Consider the following 18,575-nt stretch of genomic DNA (forward strand, 5'->3'; position numbering starts at 1 on the left):
ATCACTATCAACGGTTACCATCTAACAATTATTATGGAGAGCATACACGCAACGTTATTTCATTAATACACTTTGAATATCGCTGCAGTCAAAGGGTTTAACTTTTCTTTATTTATTGTCCCTCGGTTGAGGTTCATTTTATGTATTTAAAAAGGCCGCATTTCTCTTCAAATCTCAGTCAACGATCTTTTTCTCAGAGCATAGAGTAAATACATATATATAGGGACTTGTTATTTTCTAGTTAGCTTCCTGCTACATACAAGATCAGTTCTTACATTATCTTTATTATGATACTCCGAGACATCACACATTTTCTCCTTTATCTGGCTGTTCTTGTTTTCAACCTCAAACCCTTCATTTTAGATAGTCAAGTTAGTCAACGCTTATCGGTTTCTATGAAAATGAGAACTATTGTTGTCAAAGCTACGAGTTATAGCAACACTTGTTCACGATATAGCCCGATCTTCAGTACTTTGGTGACTTTTTTTTCTCTTGTGTGAGTTACTTCAAGCATGACATTAATATTTTGAACAGATGATTACCTTCGAGAGGAAGACTCTGGCCTTTCGTTGCTTGGAAAGACGTTTGTATTCTCTCAGCGAGACCAGGCAGATTCAATTTGTGTACCATGTGCACAAGATCTGAAATACCAGTAGGTGCTATAACTCCTCGATTCTCCAAAAGATCCACCATGTCGTGGCCAGGTGTCTCGGATCTCTTGATGCGTTCAATCTTTCCAGGTTTTAATTCAAGCAAATTTGATATTTTCTTAATCACGCGAAGATCCAGATAATCAGCTAGATCATTTTTAAAACGACCAAAACCTGCGACACAGAAACAAATGAAGGCGATGCAAAGAGATTCTTCAAAAAATATGTTTGCTGTTTTAATTGTAGCTTGCATGATAAACAAGACATACAGTCATAGTTACGTGATGCACACGATATGTGCAATCATGAAAAACGCCCACACCTTCCTCCCCGACATACGATTTAACACGAAAGAAAATAAAACATCAAGCTAAAGCGAACATAAGTATGAGAAGATATTTTCCCGCAATTGCAAATTAACAACGCAAAGATTGTATGCACGTCAGAAAGATACCAAGCGTAACTTTTCCACAGGTTATCGATAGGTGAACGTTATTGTTTGCTTTTCACTATTTTTCCACATGTGCTGAACTATCATGCTGTCAGTCAAAAATGGTAATTGGGTTTGTGTACTGTATTAATATATACATATTACTACCACGACATAACTCAAACACGACATTTGCATGCATGCGTCACTTAATCCATGTAGTTAGTTACCTATATTGTTAGCAGATATTGTACCAGTCTGTGATAATAGGCTGGTTTATGTATCTGTAAAATCGTAAGGTTTTCATCGGGGGCGACGCGGAAAGTATTAATTAATGCTTAAAGGCATTTTGACTCAAATTGACAAACATACAGGTGTCTCAAATCAATCGTTTCTATCAAACTCTCCGTATTTGAATACAAGCAAATTTGATAATTGTTGATTCACAAGAATAGGCCAATGGTCAGGTAGGTCGACTTGAAACGACCAAAACCTGCGACTCGGAAACAAGTCAGTGTTTAATTCTAGAATTTCCTAATCCTAATTGTTCCATCTGCACTATGCAGCTTAGTGTGTTTTGCATAGGATATGGTAAGCACACACAGTTAACCTCTTCTACCCTAGTCCAATATTTACTTATCTGCCTCTACTCAATAAACACACCCATGCAAGTTGAATGTCGAGTACGGCCCCTTAAAGTTTTCTACTCGGAGTAACATTTTTTCCAAATATATGACGTATAATGTCACCAATTATGGGCAAATTACTTTGAAATGCACGGCCTATGATGCTCTCTCTCGTGCAGCAAAAGACTAGAATATTTGAACAAGTTTGGCGGTGCTTTTGACAGCTATGGTTTAAACTAGAAGGTCTAATGGGTCGTAAAAAGGTTGTGTCCACCAAATTCTTCAAGTAAAGTTTAAACAGATACTCCAGTACACAGGTACAGATTGTACTCGAGATTGAGGACAAGTAATGAATGGCATACTACAATTGTGTTATGGCTACTGCATTGTAAATTACTACATTTACTGTACGTTCCGAGAGAAATATTAACAATGCAGTCCACTGAGAATGCACGCTTATTAACTACGTACCTGAACATATGAATGCATACACAACCCCTGCCCGTCTTGCTGCATGCTCAGTTATGTATTAAAATGTATGTCTGCTCAATCCCCCTACACCCACCCCCCCCCAAAAAAAAATGTAACAATTGTCTTGAAGTACAGAGTATTTTTGATGCAAGGACAGAGAAAACAATAAATATGTTGTCCAATTTGTTTTTATTTTTGACTGATAGTCTTTTACCTGCTGCAGGGTTTGTCCCTGTGTCCCTCCCGGTGCTTTGAGAGGGTTCCGCCTCTGCCATTATTGACCTGTAGAACAAAACTGAAAATGTAAGTTTCTGACGTCACGGTATCATTAACAACGAATATGTTCGAAACGTCAAGTTAACATATTCACTTTAACAAAAGACAGCAGATTAATAAAGCCACTTTCGATTCACCAATTCAACGTCAGAATTATGATCAACTTCAACTTCAACTTGCAGTGTTGGAAAACCTTGTTTAATATCCTGCGAACACACTTCAAACAACTGCCGATTTATTGTCAATGTTCGCGAAGCGAACTTACTAAGCATAGATAGGCCTAAAGTGCGAGCATAACGGTTTGGGGTCCAGGGGCCCGCCTTAGGCCCTGGTGGGGTCAAAGGGAGGAAACAGTTGTGGTTCAGTGGCGAAGGCTCCCGAAAAATGGTAGTACATTTTCGTGATTGGTGATACACAAAATATGCAGTTGCGGGTGCAAAATACTGACAACTGTTTGAATTTTCATTGACACGAAACTGATGAACATTTTAAAATGACTAGTAAGAGTAGCTAGAGTAGTGGTAGTAGTTAGTGTTATGATGTTATTAAATGAAAGAGATTTAATTGGTCTTACAATCCTTAAAAAGTTTAACTTACAGAACTGTTTTGGCTCCAATCTGAAATTAATTAAGTAAGTCAGTATCGGATCGGCAAAGTTATGCGAACAATTATTCGAAGATGTTCAAGAAACGTAGGTCAAATATCCTTATAACATTTTGGTAAGTAAAAAACACCTCAAACCAACGGAGCACTCCTTCAGATGTGAAAGAGTGTTATAACAACTGATGTGTTAGGGATATGAACGTAAACATTTTCAACTTATTGAACATAACGTAATGACCTGGTAATCCCTTCACTTTCAAAAGTTTGATTTCCATAAGATATCATGTTGTCAATATATTTCATGATAAATTCGCCAATGTTACGTGTTTTTATCAAAGAAAAGTGAAGATGGCTTATCAAATAAATTAGCAAACGCAACAGTGTACATGGATTTTGCATACAACAGCCTCACACAAATTAGACAACATACACAATACGTGTTTACAGTTTTTAAACTTACCGTTCACTGTCTTCCTCACATCTGGTTTGATGTCCACTGGATTAAAATTGTCAGCCATTTTAGATCTGTAGTTTCGCAAGCAAAATACAAATGAGGGTGAATTACTTTTACTGCAAATTCTTTGTAAAGTTCCACATTCAAGACAATAAATGGATTACTCGAGATATAAATGGTTTCCATAATGTTGATACTTTGAATGGTTAATGTTACATTTTGGCAGTTTGTTGTCTCCCTCTTGCAATCGATAGTACAAACTTGATAAATGCTATACATGGTGTGTATGAAGCTACCTTTTATTGTACATAAATGCGTATAATTTTATATTTATAATACGAAATTGAATTGTTGATTTGTCTGGCATATGAAAGAAAGAAACATACTCAAAGCAAGTTTATTATCATAATTTAAATTCGACGGAACCGACGAAATTAGGTTTTGAAAGCATATACACACATAACATGGATTTTGTACTTATCATAAATAAAAAGAGGTTAGCACGTATTGTTTGAAAATTGCGATGTCGTACATAAACATCTCTGAATAATTACTTTGAACCTTAATTTGACTATACACCCATGTAACTTATATCAAATAATGATCGAAATCAAGTTCTTGCTTCGTAGTCATATCGGATGGAACTACTCTGAATGAATCTGGTCTTTTTTGGTTGTAAATGTAAGGCTTAACATAAAAAAATGTTAGCAACATTTCGTAGACATGATTTTCAATCACGCTCTGCATGTTTGTAGCAATCAACATTTTACCACGATCACGTACACATACCCATAGCACCGTTAATTACAATTTTCCTACATTGTGTTTGTGTTTTGGTTACTTACACATGCGGCGATATAAAACGTTACAAAAGAGTGGAGCAGACGGATCCATATCTACTTTAGTGAAATTAATTAATTAATTGATAATTTCACTATGTAACATATAACAGAGTCCATAAGTACAATGGCCACTTCGCCAATTTGCCAAATGTGCATTACACATGTTGTGTTTGATAATGTCATTCCAAATATGTTGATTTTTTTTAGAAAAAAAGTTCCCGTCTTAAAGATATACTCATTTGAAGTTTTGATAAATCTGAGAAACTCATTAAATATGTGCAATCTATGACGTTTTTTTTAAATTTTAGGCAGTGATAACTCGTAATTACACGCCCATATACATTATTAAAATACTGTGGTATTCCTCTTTTCATAGATGCCTGTAAAACATTCAAAATTTTTACAAACCTGTGTTCAGTGTCCTTGAAACGAAGGTTGTGAACACAAGGTATAACATAACAGAAAATTAGCAGTCAATTCTCTTACATTATCACTGTGCATTATTAGCTAATTTTAATTCATAAATTAAACTGGAATTAGGAAAACTCTTGTAAGATGGTCAAGCTTTCATCGATTTTGAAAGGGGTGTAGGCGGAGGGAAGGGGGGGGGGGGTGGGTTGCCGCTGTTTCATGACTTCTAATGGCTACTAGAGAGATAAGGAAATTGTTTTCCATAGGTGTCAGTAGACCTATAATGAATAACTGATCCACAACGTCTCTGAAATCAAACAAAACAAACAGGTAGAAAGTTGTACAAGGGGTCAATCTGGGAATGAGTCATGGTTTGCTCATAGCACATGGACAATTACAGGATCAGTTATGCAGTGTTATAGCCAAATGTCTTAGGCTTTTGTTTCGAGAACTTGAAATTGACAATCCGCCTTTGCTGAGGCGTTTACTGTGCCTTAATCTGAATGCAAATTTGAAGTATTGCAGGAAGAAGGAGTGTAAGGCCCGTCTAAATTACATCAAAATGTGGAAAAGCTTTGATCATAATGTAAGGGTAGAAGACTGGAGCCTGTTTGTAGTTGACTCTGAACAGGTCTATCTGGGAGCAAATCCTGATCTTTTGGTACATTGTTTATGCCGTGGAACAGGTGTCCTGGAGAATAACTGCTCTCTTAGTGTGTCGTACACAATCCCAAGCAGTGACAATATATCAGTTTGAGAGCAGACAAGGAATGAGTTTAAAGCAGTCACATTCTTATTACTCACAAGTGCAACTACAAATGGGTGTAACAAAGCACATCGTGGTTTGATTTTTATATGCATTCTCGTCATGGGTTTATACAGATTCATGTGGATATTTGGGTCTTGACAATCTGGAGGTTCGGGTTCGATCCCCGGCCGGGTCATAAGGTGTTTTTTATTTTTTTTATATAATAGCAATATATGGTTTTATATCTGAAGTGACTTTCTAAATTGAAAATATTCCAAATTTGAGTTAAAATGTTAAATTGGAAGCCACCGACGTGGAAGTTGTAATCCATAAGCTGGCGTCTCCCATATTAGCGGTCGCTTAAGCGTCGTAAATATAACTGCATGATTATTATAATTATTATAAGTTGGATGTGTGAGCAAGATAAGAAATTAAAAGATGTTCACACCTCACAGATTTTTTTTTTTAAAAACTGCCTGGCAAAGGAAATGGTAAATAAAGAATCCAACACCTATGTTTAGTTAAATGAATACTTCCAATTGTTATGAGACACAAACAAAGTAACATCTATGATTTTGAGAGTAAAGTATCGTGCTGCATTACATTAGGCACCTGATCGCACATATCTTTTTGAAAAAGTATACTAATAAAACAAAATAAAGAAACTTTTACTTGTATTATTTATTACAATTTATTGTATTTTATATATGCGCCGTCAACTTTTGAACTCTTCTCATCAAATGAATGGGAGGGCACTATCAGGTAGTCGTTGTAAAATGTTCTATAAGTGCTTAAAGGAGCTCAGTGGGTTTCTTTGACAGCTTAGGAGAATCTGTGCAAAGATGTTTGGGCTAGGCATATGTTAAACGGATTTCCTTTTCTTGAAATAATTGCATTATTATGAACATTTATAGTCAAAGAAAATAAGAATTATGCACTCTTTATAACACAACATCATTTGTTTGGATTAGGCTGTATGACGATAAATTTGGCAACTATATATGTAATTGAGCTCCTTTAATAAAATGCATTGTGAACAAATGTGTAGCACCAATCGCCCCACCGCAACCCTCTCCCACCAATGTTTCTTAAATACACATTCGCAGTTACAGCAATACCAGTCTGAACCCTCTTCCACATGTTTTATGCTATTGTTTTCTAATTTTTTATTTATCTAGTTATCTCTTTTCTTGTAGGTAGGATTTCTAGTCTAGCATGTCTAAGAAGATCCCCCTGATAGTTAGATAATACATCCTAGATCTACTAAATAATTAAATAAAACATATTCTTGTGTGATATGTACATCTGAGGCCCTCCGTTCCCATTCTATAGAAATAAATGTAATCACAGCTCCAAAAGAACCTCACATAACTGTGAATCACATTTATATAGTTGGTAAGTACTGTCGGAGCATACAATGGAAGCACAGATTCTCCCCGTTTTCCATTATTGCAGGACTGAAATGTAAAAAAAAAGTTATGCATCTCCCATATCATCCAGGGAACAAATACATGAATTACTATCTTATATATTTAATGAACAGACACCTAAGTTATAGAAAAGGTAACAGTTGTACCACAGTTAGGCCTAGTTAGTGTTCACTTGGAAACCAATGGCTTAAATACAAAGAAAAACTTCTGATAACCAGTAACCATTTTAAGTGTTTTAGATATAATATTAACCATTTAAATATTCCCCAAAAATATTATTTGCCCAAACAATGTCTCATGAGTATGAATTCCTGGAAAAGCTGGTTGCTTAACAACTTGTAAGCAAACACTTTGCTCCTACCTTTGCTTTGACTTGACCTATGCAGACAAGCTATCAGACCAGTGTACTATAAAGGAAAGAATACTATATGTGTATACAAAAAATAATTAGACAAAGGAGGGCAAGTACTTTACAATTATACGCGACCACGATTGTGGGAGAAACAATTAAGGGCTTATAAATTACAATTTCGCATTGAAAAAAAATCTTCTTTTAATTAAGAGTGTCACACTAGAATAAGAAGTCCTCTTTTTACGAAGGCAGTAACAACACCAATGTAGAGTTTGATCCAGCCATTCTGTTTTATAGGAGTATATGCTCCTATATAACATATTTTTTCCAGTATTATTTCTCAGTGAAATCCACTAGGCTATATCATAAATAGAAACATTTTCTAAATGACACTCTTACCTTGCTACTCCAGATTCTGATACTCGAATGACCACTTATATATTATTCAAATAAATACAGGCAAAGTGACTTGATAACACAACTTATCTTATTTTCAGTTAAGCTCTTCAAAAAAGAACAATGTGCTTTGTAAGTGCGGACACAACCATCCAAAACCAATGTGCACTAGGTTAGACATAATCGGAATACAGGCTAGGCCTAAAGGTAACGGTTAACCGTCTCTACGTTTCAGTTAAACCAAAATAAAAGAACATCAACACTTTGGCGTTAGGCATAGTGCGTTTATATTATAGCCTACGCATAGGCCTTTATAACTTTTGCATTATAATCATACTATAAAATGTATCATCGTAGGTCATATCTTAGGCCTTAGTCTATTGTATAGACTGTACTAGACCTATACCTACTAACTTTAGTACAAGTTGCCATATAAGGCCTAGGCTAGTATAGTTGCACTATTGCGTGGTATTTGCTTACCTTTTGCTTTTCAAATTTGGTTGCCACATTCGACATCCCAAGCGCCTACAGTAAGACTGAAACCGTACAGCATTCACAATATAAATAAGACGAAGACCTAACGCGAACGAGTCTACATACTACTTAGTGTGTATAGAAGTTACGCGTCAGTCTAGTAAAAGAAATACATGTTATCTGGTGTAAATATTGAATAGCCTTACCTCATGGAAACGGATCACATGAATTCCTTACGTAGCATCGATCATCACATAAGAACTTGTGGAGCAGAAGTACTTTTGTGACGATATATAGGCCACATAGGTAAATAGCATTATGTGACAATATGAACTGCCAGACAATGACTTGTGAATTTAGTCTGTTTCGGCGGTCATTATGTGACAGTGTATTGACTACATGATACATAATATGGTCTTTGTCAGTATGTGGCGGTGGTAATAGCGCCACATAAGGACTTGTAGTTGTCATTGTGTTCCAGCAATTTGTATTCACATAATGACTTAGATTCACATACTCTGTGTCCCGTTTGGCGTTCCATACAGTCGGTGATATGATCTCCTTTGAAAGCATTAAGAGGGTTGAACACTGTTTTGATATTGTTTTCGCATCGTATGGGTATCGACACACGTATTGTATTGCCTGCAAACCACCTCCCCCCCCCCCCAAAAAAAAAATGTGTTGTCTTCGCTTTTATATACAAATACGGTGCGCAAACATTGTAAGTGCCTGTTTTCAAAGCCACTAAGTACACACATCGTAATGAAATATAAAGTTTGTCAGTTTGAGAAATTTGATGAAATTGATTACACCATTCGCTTAATAATACCAAAATACAAAACTGGCGCAACAATAGGAACACTGAAGGTATAGGTTAAAGTTATCCATACTTCATAAATGTGTTTACTGTTCATATCACTCCAAGTACAAATGTTCACTACGTCTAATTTTGGGCCTAACTTGCACATACATCCTATAGTGATATAATAATATACTAGGGATATACCTGTACTACGTTATATTTAGAAAGTATAGACAACCATTTAGCAAATTATTGCACTATCTGAGGTTTACATTATTTAGAGAAAGTATCCAACGGTACGATACGAAGGTAAAATTGCAAGATAGTCTTGGTATTGCTAAAACTAAAACCCAAAGTACCAGGTATTTCCCTAATTTGTCTAGGTAGAACTAACATTATGTTAGGGGTTTAATAATGATCTGATAGATGTTACTGCATGGTAAATAGGATTTGATGATTACTTTCAAGTTCGATAAATATCATTGTAGTCTAGGCCGAATGCTTGTAGCCTTATATATAGCTTTGTGAAAAAAAAGAACTACTGTCCCACTGGTACAGACAAAGTATTATGATAATATGCAAACTTGATTCGGCTAGCCATAGCTGTTGCCGAGTGTTGGATAAGGAAGACGGGTTAATTCGCCTGGGAGTGAATCCCTAGAGTCTGTTGGTTGGAATCCCAAATGAAATCCTGTCTGATATGAAAGCCAGTTTATGTCTGAACTTATGAAAGAAGTAGGACGTCTTTTGTGTATCAAGCAGCTCCACACCACCCCATACCATCCGCAATGCAATGGATTAGTCGAGCGCTTTAATGTCACTCTGAAACGGATGTTGCGGAAAATGTGTGCAGAAATGCCAAAGGACTGGGACAGATTTCTCCCTGCCCTCCTTTTCGCCTACCGTGAGGCCCCTCAAGAGAGCTTAGGTTATTCACCATTTGAGTTGCTCTATGGGAGATCCGTTTGGCGGCCCATGGGTATTTTGAGAGAATTGTGGTCTGATGAGGTTCATGAGGAAGAAATCAAATTAACATATCAATATGTGTTAGATCTTAAAGAGCGCTTAGAGAGTACATGTCACCTTGCTCTAGAAGAACTAAGAAACGCATCCAAACGGTATAAGAAGTATTTTGATGCTAGAGCAAGAGATCGTAAAATAAAAGTAGGAGGAATGGTTTCGTTGTTATTGCCATCGAGCAACAACAAACTGCTCATGCAATGACAAGGTCCTTATAAGGTAACCGACAAATTTGGTAAATACGATTACAAGGTAGACATAGATTGTAAGATTAAGTCTGTACACATACATTTGCTAAAGACGTACGTCACCAGGGGTGAAGTGAGTCAGCGTGAAATTATATCTGCTGGCGTAGTTGTGAAGGAGGTAGTAGCAAATATGGTAACTGAAGAATCGGACGAACTTGGTGAAATCGATTTTATGCCAGTCCCCGCAAGAGAAGGACATGGTGATGTAAATGTATCTGATAAATTAAGTACAAGTGAATCAGAGGAACTTAGAAACTTGCTAAGTGATTTTCAGACAGTTTTTACCGACCTTCCTGGTTGTACAAATTGTACCGTCAAACTGACAAGTGAAAAACCAGTCAGGAGTAAGCCTTATCCAATGCCTCAGGCATTACGTAACACTGTGAAAGAGGAAATTGACCAAATGAAAGCTATGGGTATCATAGAACCTGCCCAGTCAGCTTATGCGTCACCTATAGTCCTAGTAAGGAAAAATGACGGGACAATGCGATTCTGCATTGATTTCCGTAGGTTGAACAACATAACAGTGTTCGATCCCGAACCCGTTCCTAATATTGAGGACTTGATAGGACAAATTTCAAAAGGGAGATATTTCTCAAAGCTCGACCTATCCAAGGGTTATTGGCAAATCCCAATAGCAGTGGGGGATAAGGATAATACTGCGTTTGTCACTAGAGAGGGATTATTTCAATTCAAGGTATTGCCATTCGGAATGGTTAATGCACCTGCAACTTTTTCTAGAATGATGAGGAGATTATTATAGGGATGTAATGGTGTGGTAAATTACATCGATGATATTTTAATATTTACAGAGACGTGGGAACAGCATGTATTGGCATTAGGCGAGTGCTAGGCAGGATAAGAGAAGCAGGGTTAGCCGTTCGCCCAACCAAATGTTGGTGTGGTTACGATACTCACGATTTATTGGGACATGTGGTCGGTAAAGGGGAATTGTGCCCCCACCCAGGAAAGGTCGAACAAATTTTGGCAGCAAATAGACCAAAGACCAAAAAGGAAGTAAGATCCTTTATGGGCTTAGTAGGGTATTATAGTCGCGTTACACCCAACTGTGCTGCTATTGCATGTCCTCTGACAGACCTGACTAAAGGGGGAAAACCCAATGTCGTGGAATGAGGTCCGTCCCAAGAAGCAGCCTTCAGTACTCTAAAAAAAAAAGGTAAGCTGTAGAACCCATACTGCGATTCCCTGACCCTGATAGACAATACATTCTCAGAACTGATGCTTTCGATGTGAGAGTAGGTGCTGAACGTTTGCAAAAAGTAGGAGAGCATAAATTTCCTGTATCATATGCTAGTAGGAAATTGTTGCCTAGAGAGAAGGCGTATGCCGTTATTGAGAGGGAATGTCTAGCCTTAGTCTGGGCAGTCCACAAGTTCTACATTTATCTGTACGGTAAAGAGTTTCTTTTAGAAACCGATCATCACCCACTTGTGTACATAAACAAAACTAAAGTTAGTAATAGTAGATTAATGAGATGGGCACTAGCGTTGCAGCCATACCGATTTGTAATCACGGCAATAAAGGGAGCTGAAAACGTAGGCGCGGATATTCTAAGCCGTTGTGGAGTTTATATATTGCGTATTTTAACGCATTGTATTGTATATTAAGATGTGAGGCTGAAGATTGAAATGCAATCTTTTAAATGGGGGGTGATGTCAGGGGTGTAATTTCTCTTGTACTGTTGTAGCGCACTGTGCATGTCGCACGGTATATGGTCTTTAAGGATAAGTACTTATCATGAGTGGTCAGTGAGGCGCTCAGCAACCCCGGATTAAAGGGACTGTACATGGACACAAAAGGTTAAAATCTGAAAAGCGGGTTTTAGCATTCCAACAACAAACTTTGGGTGGATTTAGGATTTGGTGATTTTGGGCGGAAGTTGACCATCAGAACTAAGGCGGTACGGTTGCATACGATTTCCAAGTGCCAAGAATCTTACTAGGGTGATTTTACCTTGTCGAAGAGGAAAATTGAGGAAAGTTTCAACAATAAAGTTAACTGGATAGTTATTGTGCCAGGAAATGTGTTTTATTCACGACCATTTCTGTAGGTATTTATTCTTTGCTATGTGTATGTGGGGTTGAGGTTTGTAATTATGCCATGTTAAGTAAATTTTATGGATATGCAAATGACTTGTTGAACGACCCAACTGGTAACATTTGCAGGGCATTAACGGTTTTCGTATTTCAATTCTTTGATATATCAGATATGGGTAATTGTTAAAGATACTGGTCAAGGTATTAGTGAATGAATATTTACCGCCAATTAAGGCGTGTCGTGTAGGCGAGCCGCTATTTTGTTTTGTTTGAGAAGTTCATTGGCATCAGCCATTTTGTTTTCGGCGATGCTAATTTATTAAAGATTTATGAATCATAATTTACAATTATAGTATGCAGTGGATAGTTCTGAAACATCGGGGTTAATTGCATCATATCTGGCTTCATTTTAGAATGTGGTTTTCTTATATTCTATTTGTAAAGGGTCTTTTGTACCGGGTACTGAGAGGGTCACCCAGGGTGCGCAGTCCGGAGCAGAGGCTGGACGTGAAGGTGACAATCCGTGGATTCGGAATTGCCTGTATTCAATATTACAATTTGATTAGCGTACCGGGAGAAATAAACGTGTTGGCATGGAACGTGTCAACAGACGATTTTGGTGAATATTTTTTGGTGAACACTCATACAACTCAACTCGCGGGGAATACACTTTAAGCGAGTCGGATCATATCAAGGTAAACAGAATAATAACTTAAATTTAAAGACGACAAAGCTCATAACTATGGAAATGAAGATAGCGTTCTTTCGCGGTGTGGATCACTCACTCCGGAAACATATGGAAGCAACCTTAACTTAATTCATATTTTTTTGTTTAAATTGTAATTGTATTGTGTGTAATTGTATTGTGTGTAATTGACCCTGTATATATAGTATGATAGTAGTCAACAAGAAGGCTGAAATTTACTATTTGCCTCGTGTGTTTATTGCAATTTCTTTGACAAGACAATCAAGGTTCAAAATAATTTAAATGAAACATCGTTGCGCGTGTGACGCAGTGGTCACAACGTGACAAAGACTTTTAGATACCTGTTATTTTTTCATAGAGATTTTAATGGACAAATATACTACTCAGAAATTCCTTTTTGTATTCAGCATTCTTTTTGGGAAGGGGGAGGGGGGAGGTGGATGATTTAAATAACGTCTACCTCATAGCTCCTGCCTTTGGTGCTAGGGGCATACCTAACAAGTGCACATTTTCGTTGATATTGCTGGAATTATTCCGGTTGCAATGATAACATACGATATGAACGTGGAAAGCGAAATATTTTACACTCTACGTTGAAAAATACCACCGCAATGACATCCCTAACCCTAAAATGGTTCTTTGAATGTTAAGAATTTTGGGCAGGAAATCAGTTCCCTTCTACAAAAATTGCTCGATCACGTGTAGAGGGTTAAATGTGTTACCATCTCTACATATTATCTACAAATGTCTGCTGATTTACACGTAAGATGTCACAATGTGTGATACATTTGTAATGTTCTCATTTGTTTTTTGCATTTAGCACTTCATCATTATGCAATAGTTTTGTAAATACATCATTGGGGACAAATGATATGTACAGTTTATAGGGGAAAAAAACACATTTATACTGCAACAATGATATTACTAATTTTGCTGTTTACATATGTCAGCATAAAACATTATCAAAAAATGAGAATGTGTTTCTCCACTAATCAAAATGCTATGAGCATGTGTTTTTTAACCTAAAGATGCAACAATCTACAGCAACTGTTTTTTGACAATAAACTTTAGCCTCCGGAACATAGGAATAATACTACGCAAATGGTGAAGATCTCTCCCAAGGGTCCACAATGCCAAGCCTTTGTTGCGCAAGCAATACCATTTCATGTTTTTTGTATTTTATATGAGTATATTATTTAAGCAAAATGGCTGCCAGTACCTTTAAGCTCAGAAAAGCATTGTTTGTATCTCCATTAGCCATGAAACCGCTCAATATTGTTCTCCACCAAAAATGAAACTTCCCAAGTTGGTGTGCATAATTACAAGTGACATCTGGAATTTTCAGCAGAACCAGTTTACTATCATCTCTAATTTCAAATTTCTGTTCAATTTTTTACGGTTGTAAAACGACTATGTAAAACAGATTTGATTTGCCACTAGTTGCTGTTCAATATTTTTAAATAACCGTTACGCTACATTGTATGCATACAGCCTTAGCCTATATGCTACAATGGTACTTTCGAGATACGCTTCATTATTCCACAACGGTTTCTCTAGTGCGCAATCACGGAACTCGGGTGAACAGACAACACCCTAAAACAGAAGTATAAGTACGGTAATGTTAATGGTGTGTTAAATTACGTACATATTTCATATACATAAGCTATACGCTTCACGAAATTGTACAAAGCTTATGCACTAAGGGTTTTAGGCAAACACATTCATAATGATTTTGATAAGAACCAGTACTAAGTGGACTTCAAATGCATTCTACCTTCTCATTGTAATGGGCTTGACTTCCTCAGATTATGTTCTATGTAAGAATGTATATGTATATATATATATATATATATATATATATATATATATATATATATATATATATATATATATATATATATATATATATATATATATATATATATATATATATATATATATATATATATATATATATATATATATATATATGATTTATTTTCAAGGCAGTATTGAATGTCCATGACCACTATAAATACGACGTCATATTTTCATTGTTTGCTCCCTCTCAGCAGTAAAATGACAAGATAGTCCACTCTCTGCCGCTCTTCTTGAAAGAGGTCGAACTTAAGAGTGGCAAAAGGGAACCTGCTTGATGTACACTTTTCAACATTACCATAAGATAACCTTAAATAAATAAATTTAAACAAAATGACACGCATTCAAAATTGGGATCACAAGTAGCTATTTTTTTGCCCCAAACAATCTTAACAATTGGCATAGGCCTACTCATGCAAGTGACGAACTGTGCAAAAAAATATATGTGCCTGAGTGAATATACGAGCCGTAATGTTAACAACTCTATTGCAATGTTATTACTCTAAAATAAAACCAAATGAGTTGTAACCTGCTAGACTGATCTGTAACGATAGAAAGGTAAATAAAGTACTACTATAACTAGCTTAATTCTATGACCTACATGTAGGCAAAACATACAGTATAAACAACGCTGCGCTAATTGGATTGAGCTGATATTTAATTATGACTGGGCCTATACATGAAGTCATAAGTAGCTTAGTTTGTACGTACACTTCAAATCGCCTGATCCAATCTTCTCATAAAACAAAGTAAAACACGGTTCCATGGTATATAAAGATCACTATGGCTTTCGGCACACAGCTTTATAGTTGAAGTAATTCTAGATTGTGTATGTCATAATGCAGCATATAGTTTAGTGCAGAGCGCAAACCCGGAACCGATATTGCCCTACAACAGTCATAGAATAATCACGCGATCTATCTATAACGGACACAAAATCATCATCATGTGAGTTCAATGCTGTCTACCATGCACTGCCGGTTGAGCCGACGGAAGGATGCAATAAAATTTAATCCTTTAGCTCTTAAATTGATCCCAAAGAAACCCTTCTATATATATATATATATATATATATATATATATATATATATATATATATATATATATATATATATATATATATATATATATGAAATACCAATGCGAAAACATTCACATTAAAAATACTCCCTAGAAATGTGAGTTTTGCGTATGGTATACCCATTCCTTTACTCCTTTCCATTCCCACATACCTATCGTTTATCCCTACATAGTTATATATGTTCCCAGTACTCAATGAATGTGTCGATGAGCCCCATGGTTTGTTTTAAGAAAGATCAGTTTAGGCCCACCTGTGCTAAAGATGAGACCATGTTTCCTGTGTGGTCTCTGGCAGGCTCTACTACACTATATTACTTGCCTTGTTTGATGAGAACAATAAGTTACATCTAGGGTAACTTAAGTATTCCGTGTGAGACAATTATTAGTTGTCAACTTCCCCTGCCCCCTCCCCCCGCATTTGGGGTTCCATTACAAGGAATCCAGTATTAATTGACCAGTCTGTGTATTATTCTCCCTGTATGTGTTAACAGTAACCGAGGTTATGTTGTGCCCTGTGTAACTTCTGGTGTAATGAGCAAATTTTGTAAGAAGAAGCTGGGTCTGCCTCATAGAGAAAATAAAGTTCCCAGAGTTTCTCTTCGTGTGAAAATGATTAACAACATCTAAGTTTGAAAGCATATCTATCATTCATCAAGACAATATAAGCTGCCATACATCTATAGTAGAGGGCCAGAACGACAACAGAACTGATTATATTGATTTCTAAACAGGTAAAATTTCATCTTTAATCTTTGCACTAGACTCATCAAGAACCTATTCATTTATTATGTATGCGTACATTGTATATATATATATATATATATATATATATATATATATATATATATATATATATATATATATATATATATATATATATATATATATATATATATATATATATTGTAAATGTAAACATATCAGCGCCCTGTTAAGTGTAATTTGAAATGTATCATTCAGATTTTCTGTGATGTTTGAATGCACACAGAATGTAGAAATTATTTAGTCGTTACTTATTTGTAAGGACTATAGTGCGCCTGCATTCAGCCATCATTCCTGTGACCTATGCAAATCCTACCACATTTTAACTGTTGAATAATAACGTGTCTATATAGTTGATTAAGGCACTTGTAATGCCCTCAACCAAAACAAACTGATGTGTGTATCGTTATGACGCGACCTACATTGGTATTACTGGAAGAGTATCGAAAGTACTTTATGGTGTTGACGGTATAACTTGCACCACAATTGGATATATACCATATTGTTACTATGCGTTATGATGCTGTCGAGCACTACTCCCTGCTTACTGCAATTTACTCATACGTGTTATTAAGATGAAACTACGTGTTCCCTATTCGAGCTTATGTAGATCCCATGATGCAGGTTTACACTTTTACTAGTGCCTATGGTGACAGGAACAAGGAAACTTTGTGTGAATTTATAAAGGTTTCTAGAGTTGTAGCCATAGGACAATATACATATCGACATAGGCGTAAGAATTGGGACGGGCTGCAGCTCACCCACCCCCTTACCCCTTCCCAACAACCACATATTTCAGTGGAAATTGCTGACATGCCGACTAGGTATCGACAGTCTACTTAATATTTTACGTAGGTGATACCATAAGTCATTGAGCACTATGTTACTGATATGTGGGACAAATAGTCAAGTTAGTTGTCTTCGTTATTGTTGTGTGATGTGTTCAGTGATTAGTTGCATATTATTGAATATGTTTCCGAAAATAAGCCCTTGCGTTATGTTTGATAGATATATCTATTGATGGTAGAGGAGATGACAAAAGAATCAGGATTGGAACCACTAAGATAGCATGAAAAAAGGAATATCAAGACATTAGATCTTAGAAACAAGGTAAGACATGTATGGCTACAACGGTTTTTGACACAGTGACCTCTGGTGCGAATCCAGCTCTTGCTACAAATTTCTTTGCTCTTTTTCCATTTTTCAAACTCTCCCGGCCAGTTTCTACGATTCGTTTATTGTTATAAATATAGAATCTTGTCAGCAAGAGTTTGATCAATATTAGAGATGTAGTCATTGTAAAAAAAACTTTGTAACCTCAAGGTCATTTTCACTTCCATTATCATTACATGTAAAAGAGTTGTTAAACCCGGGCAGAATCCGTTGGTTTTGCCAATGATTTCCTTAATAACTTCCAAGTGTTCTTGAGGTCAGTCATATATGCACAGAAAATGTTCGTAAAGTTATATTTGTTTGCTACGCGAATACTGGTTGACAACTAGTTTTGTAGATGATGTTTTGAAGCTCGGTTGAAGGAGTGCGGTTGTGATGGAATGATTTGTAGTACTTTTTTCCGTTCTTTTGTAGTTGCAGAACGACGAATACCGGAAGTAATCCATAAAACGGCTTTCAGAAAACTTTCAATTGTGTGATATTTAAGTGGATAATTTTTGCCACAGAAATCATTAATGGCATTTATTAAATCATTATAATCGCCATTAATCACTGTTAAGTCATATGATTCGTTTCAAGTAACATTAGAACCTAATTAATAAAGCTGAGCATCCTATGAGCAGAATAATCACGTTTGCTGATATTTATTCCATTGTAAGCACTGGATTGTGCGTTGTAATTGATAACATTATTGTATACAGGAAGAT

At 36.2% G+C, this 18,575-nt stretch overlaps 1 protein-coding gene across 6 annotated transcripts in view; it reads right to left on the reverse strand.

Moving 5' to 3' along the window:
* LOC139983266 (uncharacterized) overlaps positions 1–18,575 on the reverse strand; it is a 117,010-nt gene that overhangs the window by 37,501 nt on the left and 60,934 nt on the right. The window contains exons 1-5 of one of the 6 annotated variants that reach the window (XM_071996698.1): positions 15,565–15,743; positions 3,517–3,581; positions 3,051–3,070; positions 2,392–2,459; positions 543–824 (exon numbers count right to left, since the gene is read on the reverse strand). The exons of 2 other annotated variants lie outside the window; for them this stretch is intronic. In XM_071996698.1, the coding sequence (XP_071852799.1) occupies positions 543–824; positions 2,392–2,452 (343 nt within the window). In that variant the 5' untranslated portion in view covers positions 2,453–2,459; positions 3,051–3,070; positions 3,517–3,581; positions 15,565–15,743. Of the gene's footprint in view, positions 1–542; positions 825–2,391; positions 2,460–3,050; positions 3,071–3,516; positions 3,582–7,302; positions 7,435–15,564; positions 15,744–18,575 lie in introns of those variants that run through there. 3 more of the 6 variants (XM_071996694.1, XM_071996696.1, XM_071996697.1) reach the window with 3 other exon arrangements.

Source organism: Apostichopus japonicus, chromosome 16 (assembly GCF_037975245.1).
Source record: "Apostichopus japonicus isolate 1M-3 chromosome 16, ASM3797524v1, whole genome shotgun sequence".
Lineage (NCBI taxonomy): Eukaryota > Metazoa > Echinodermata > Holothuroidea > Aspidochirotida > Stichopodidae > Apostichopus > Apostichopus japonicus.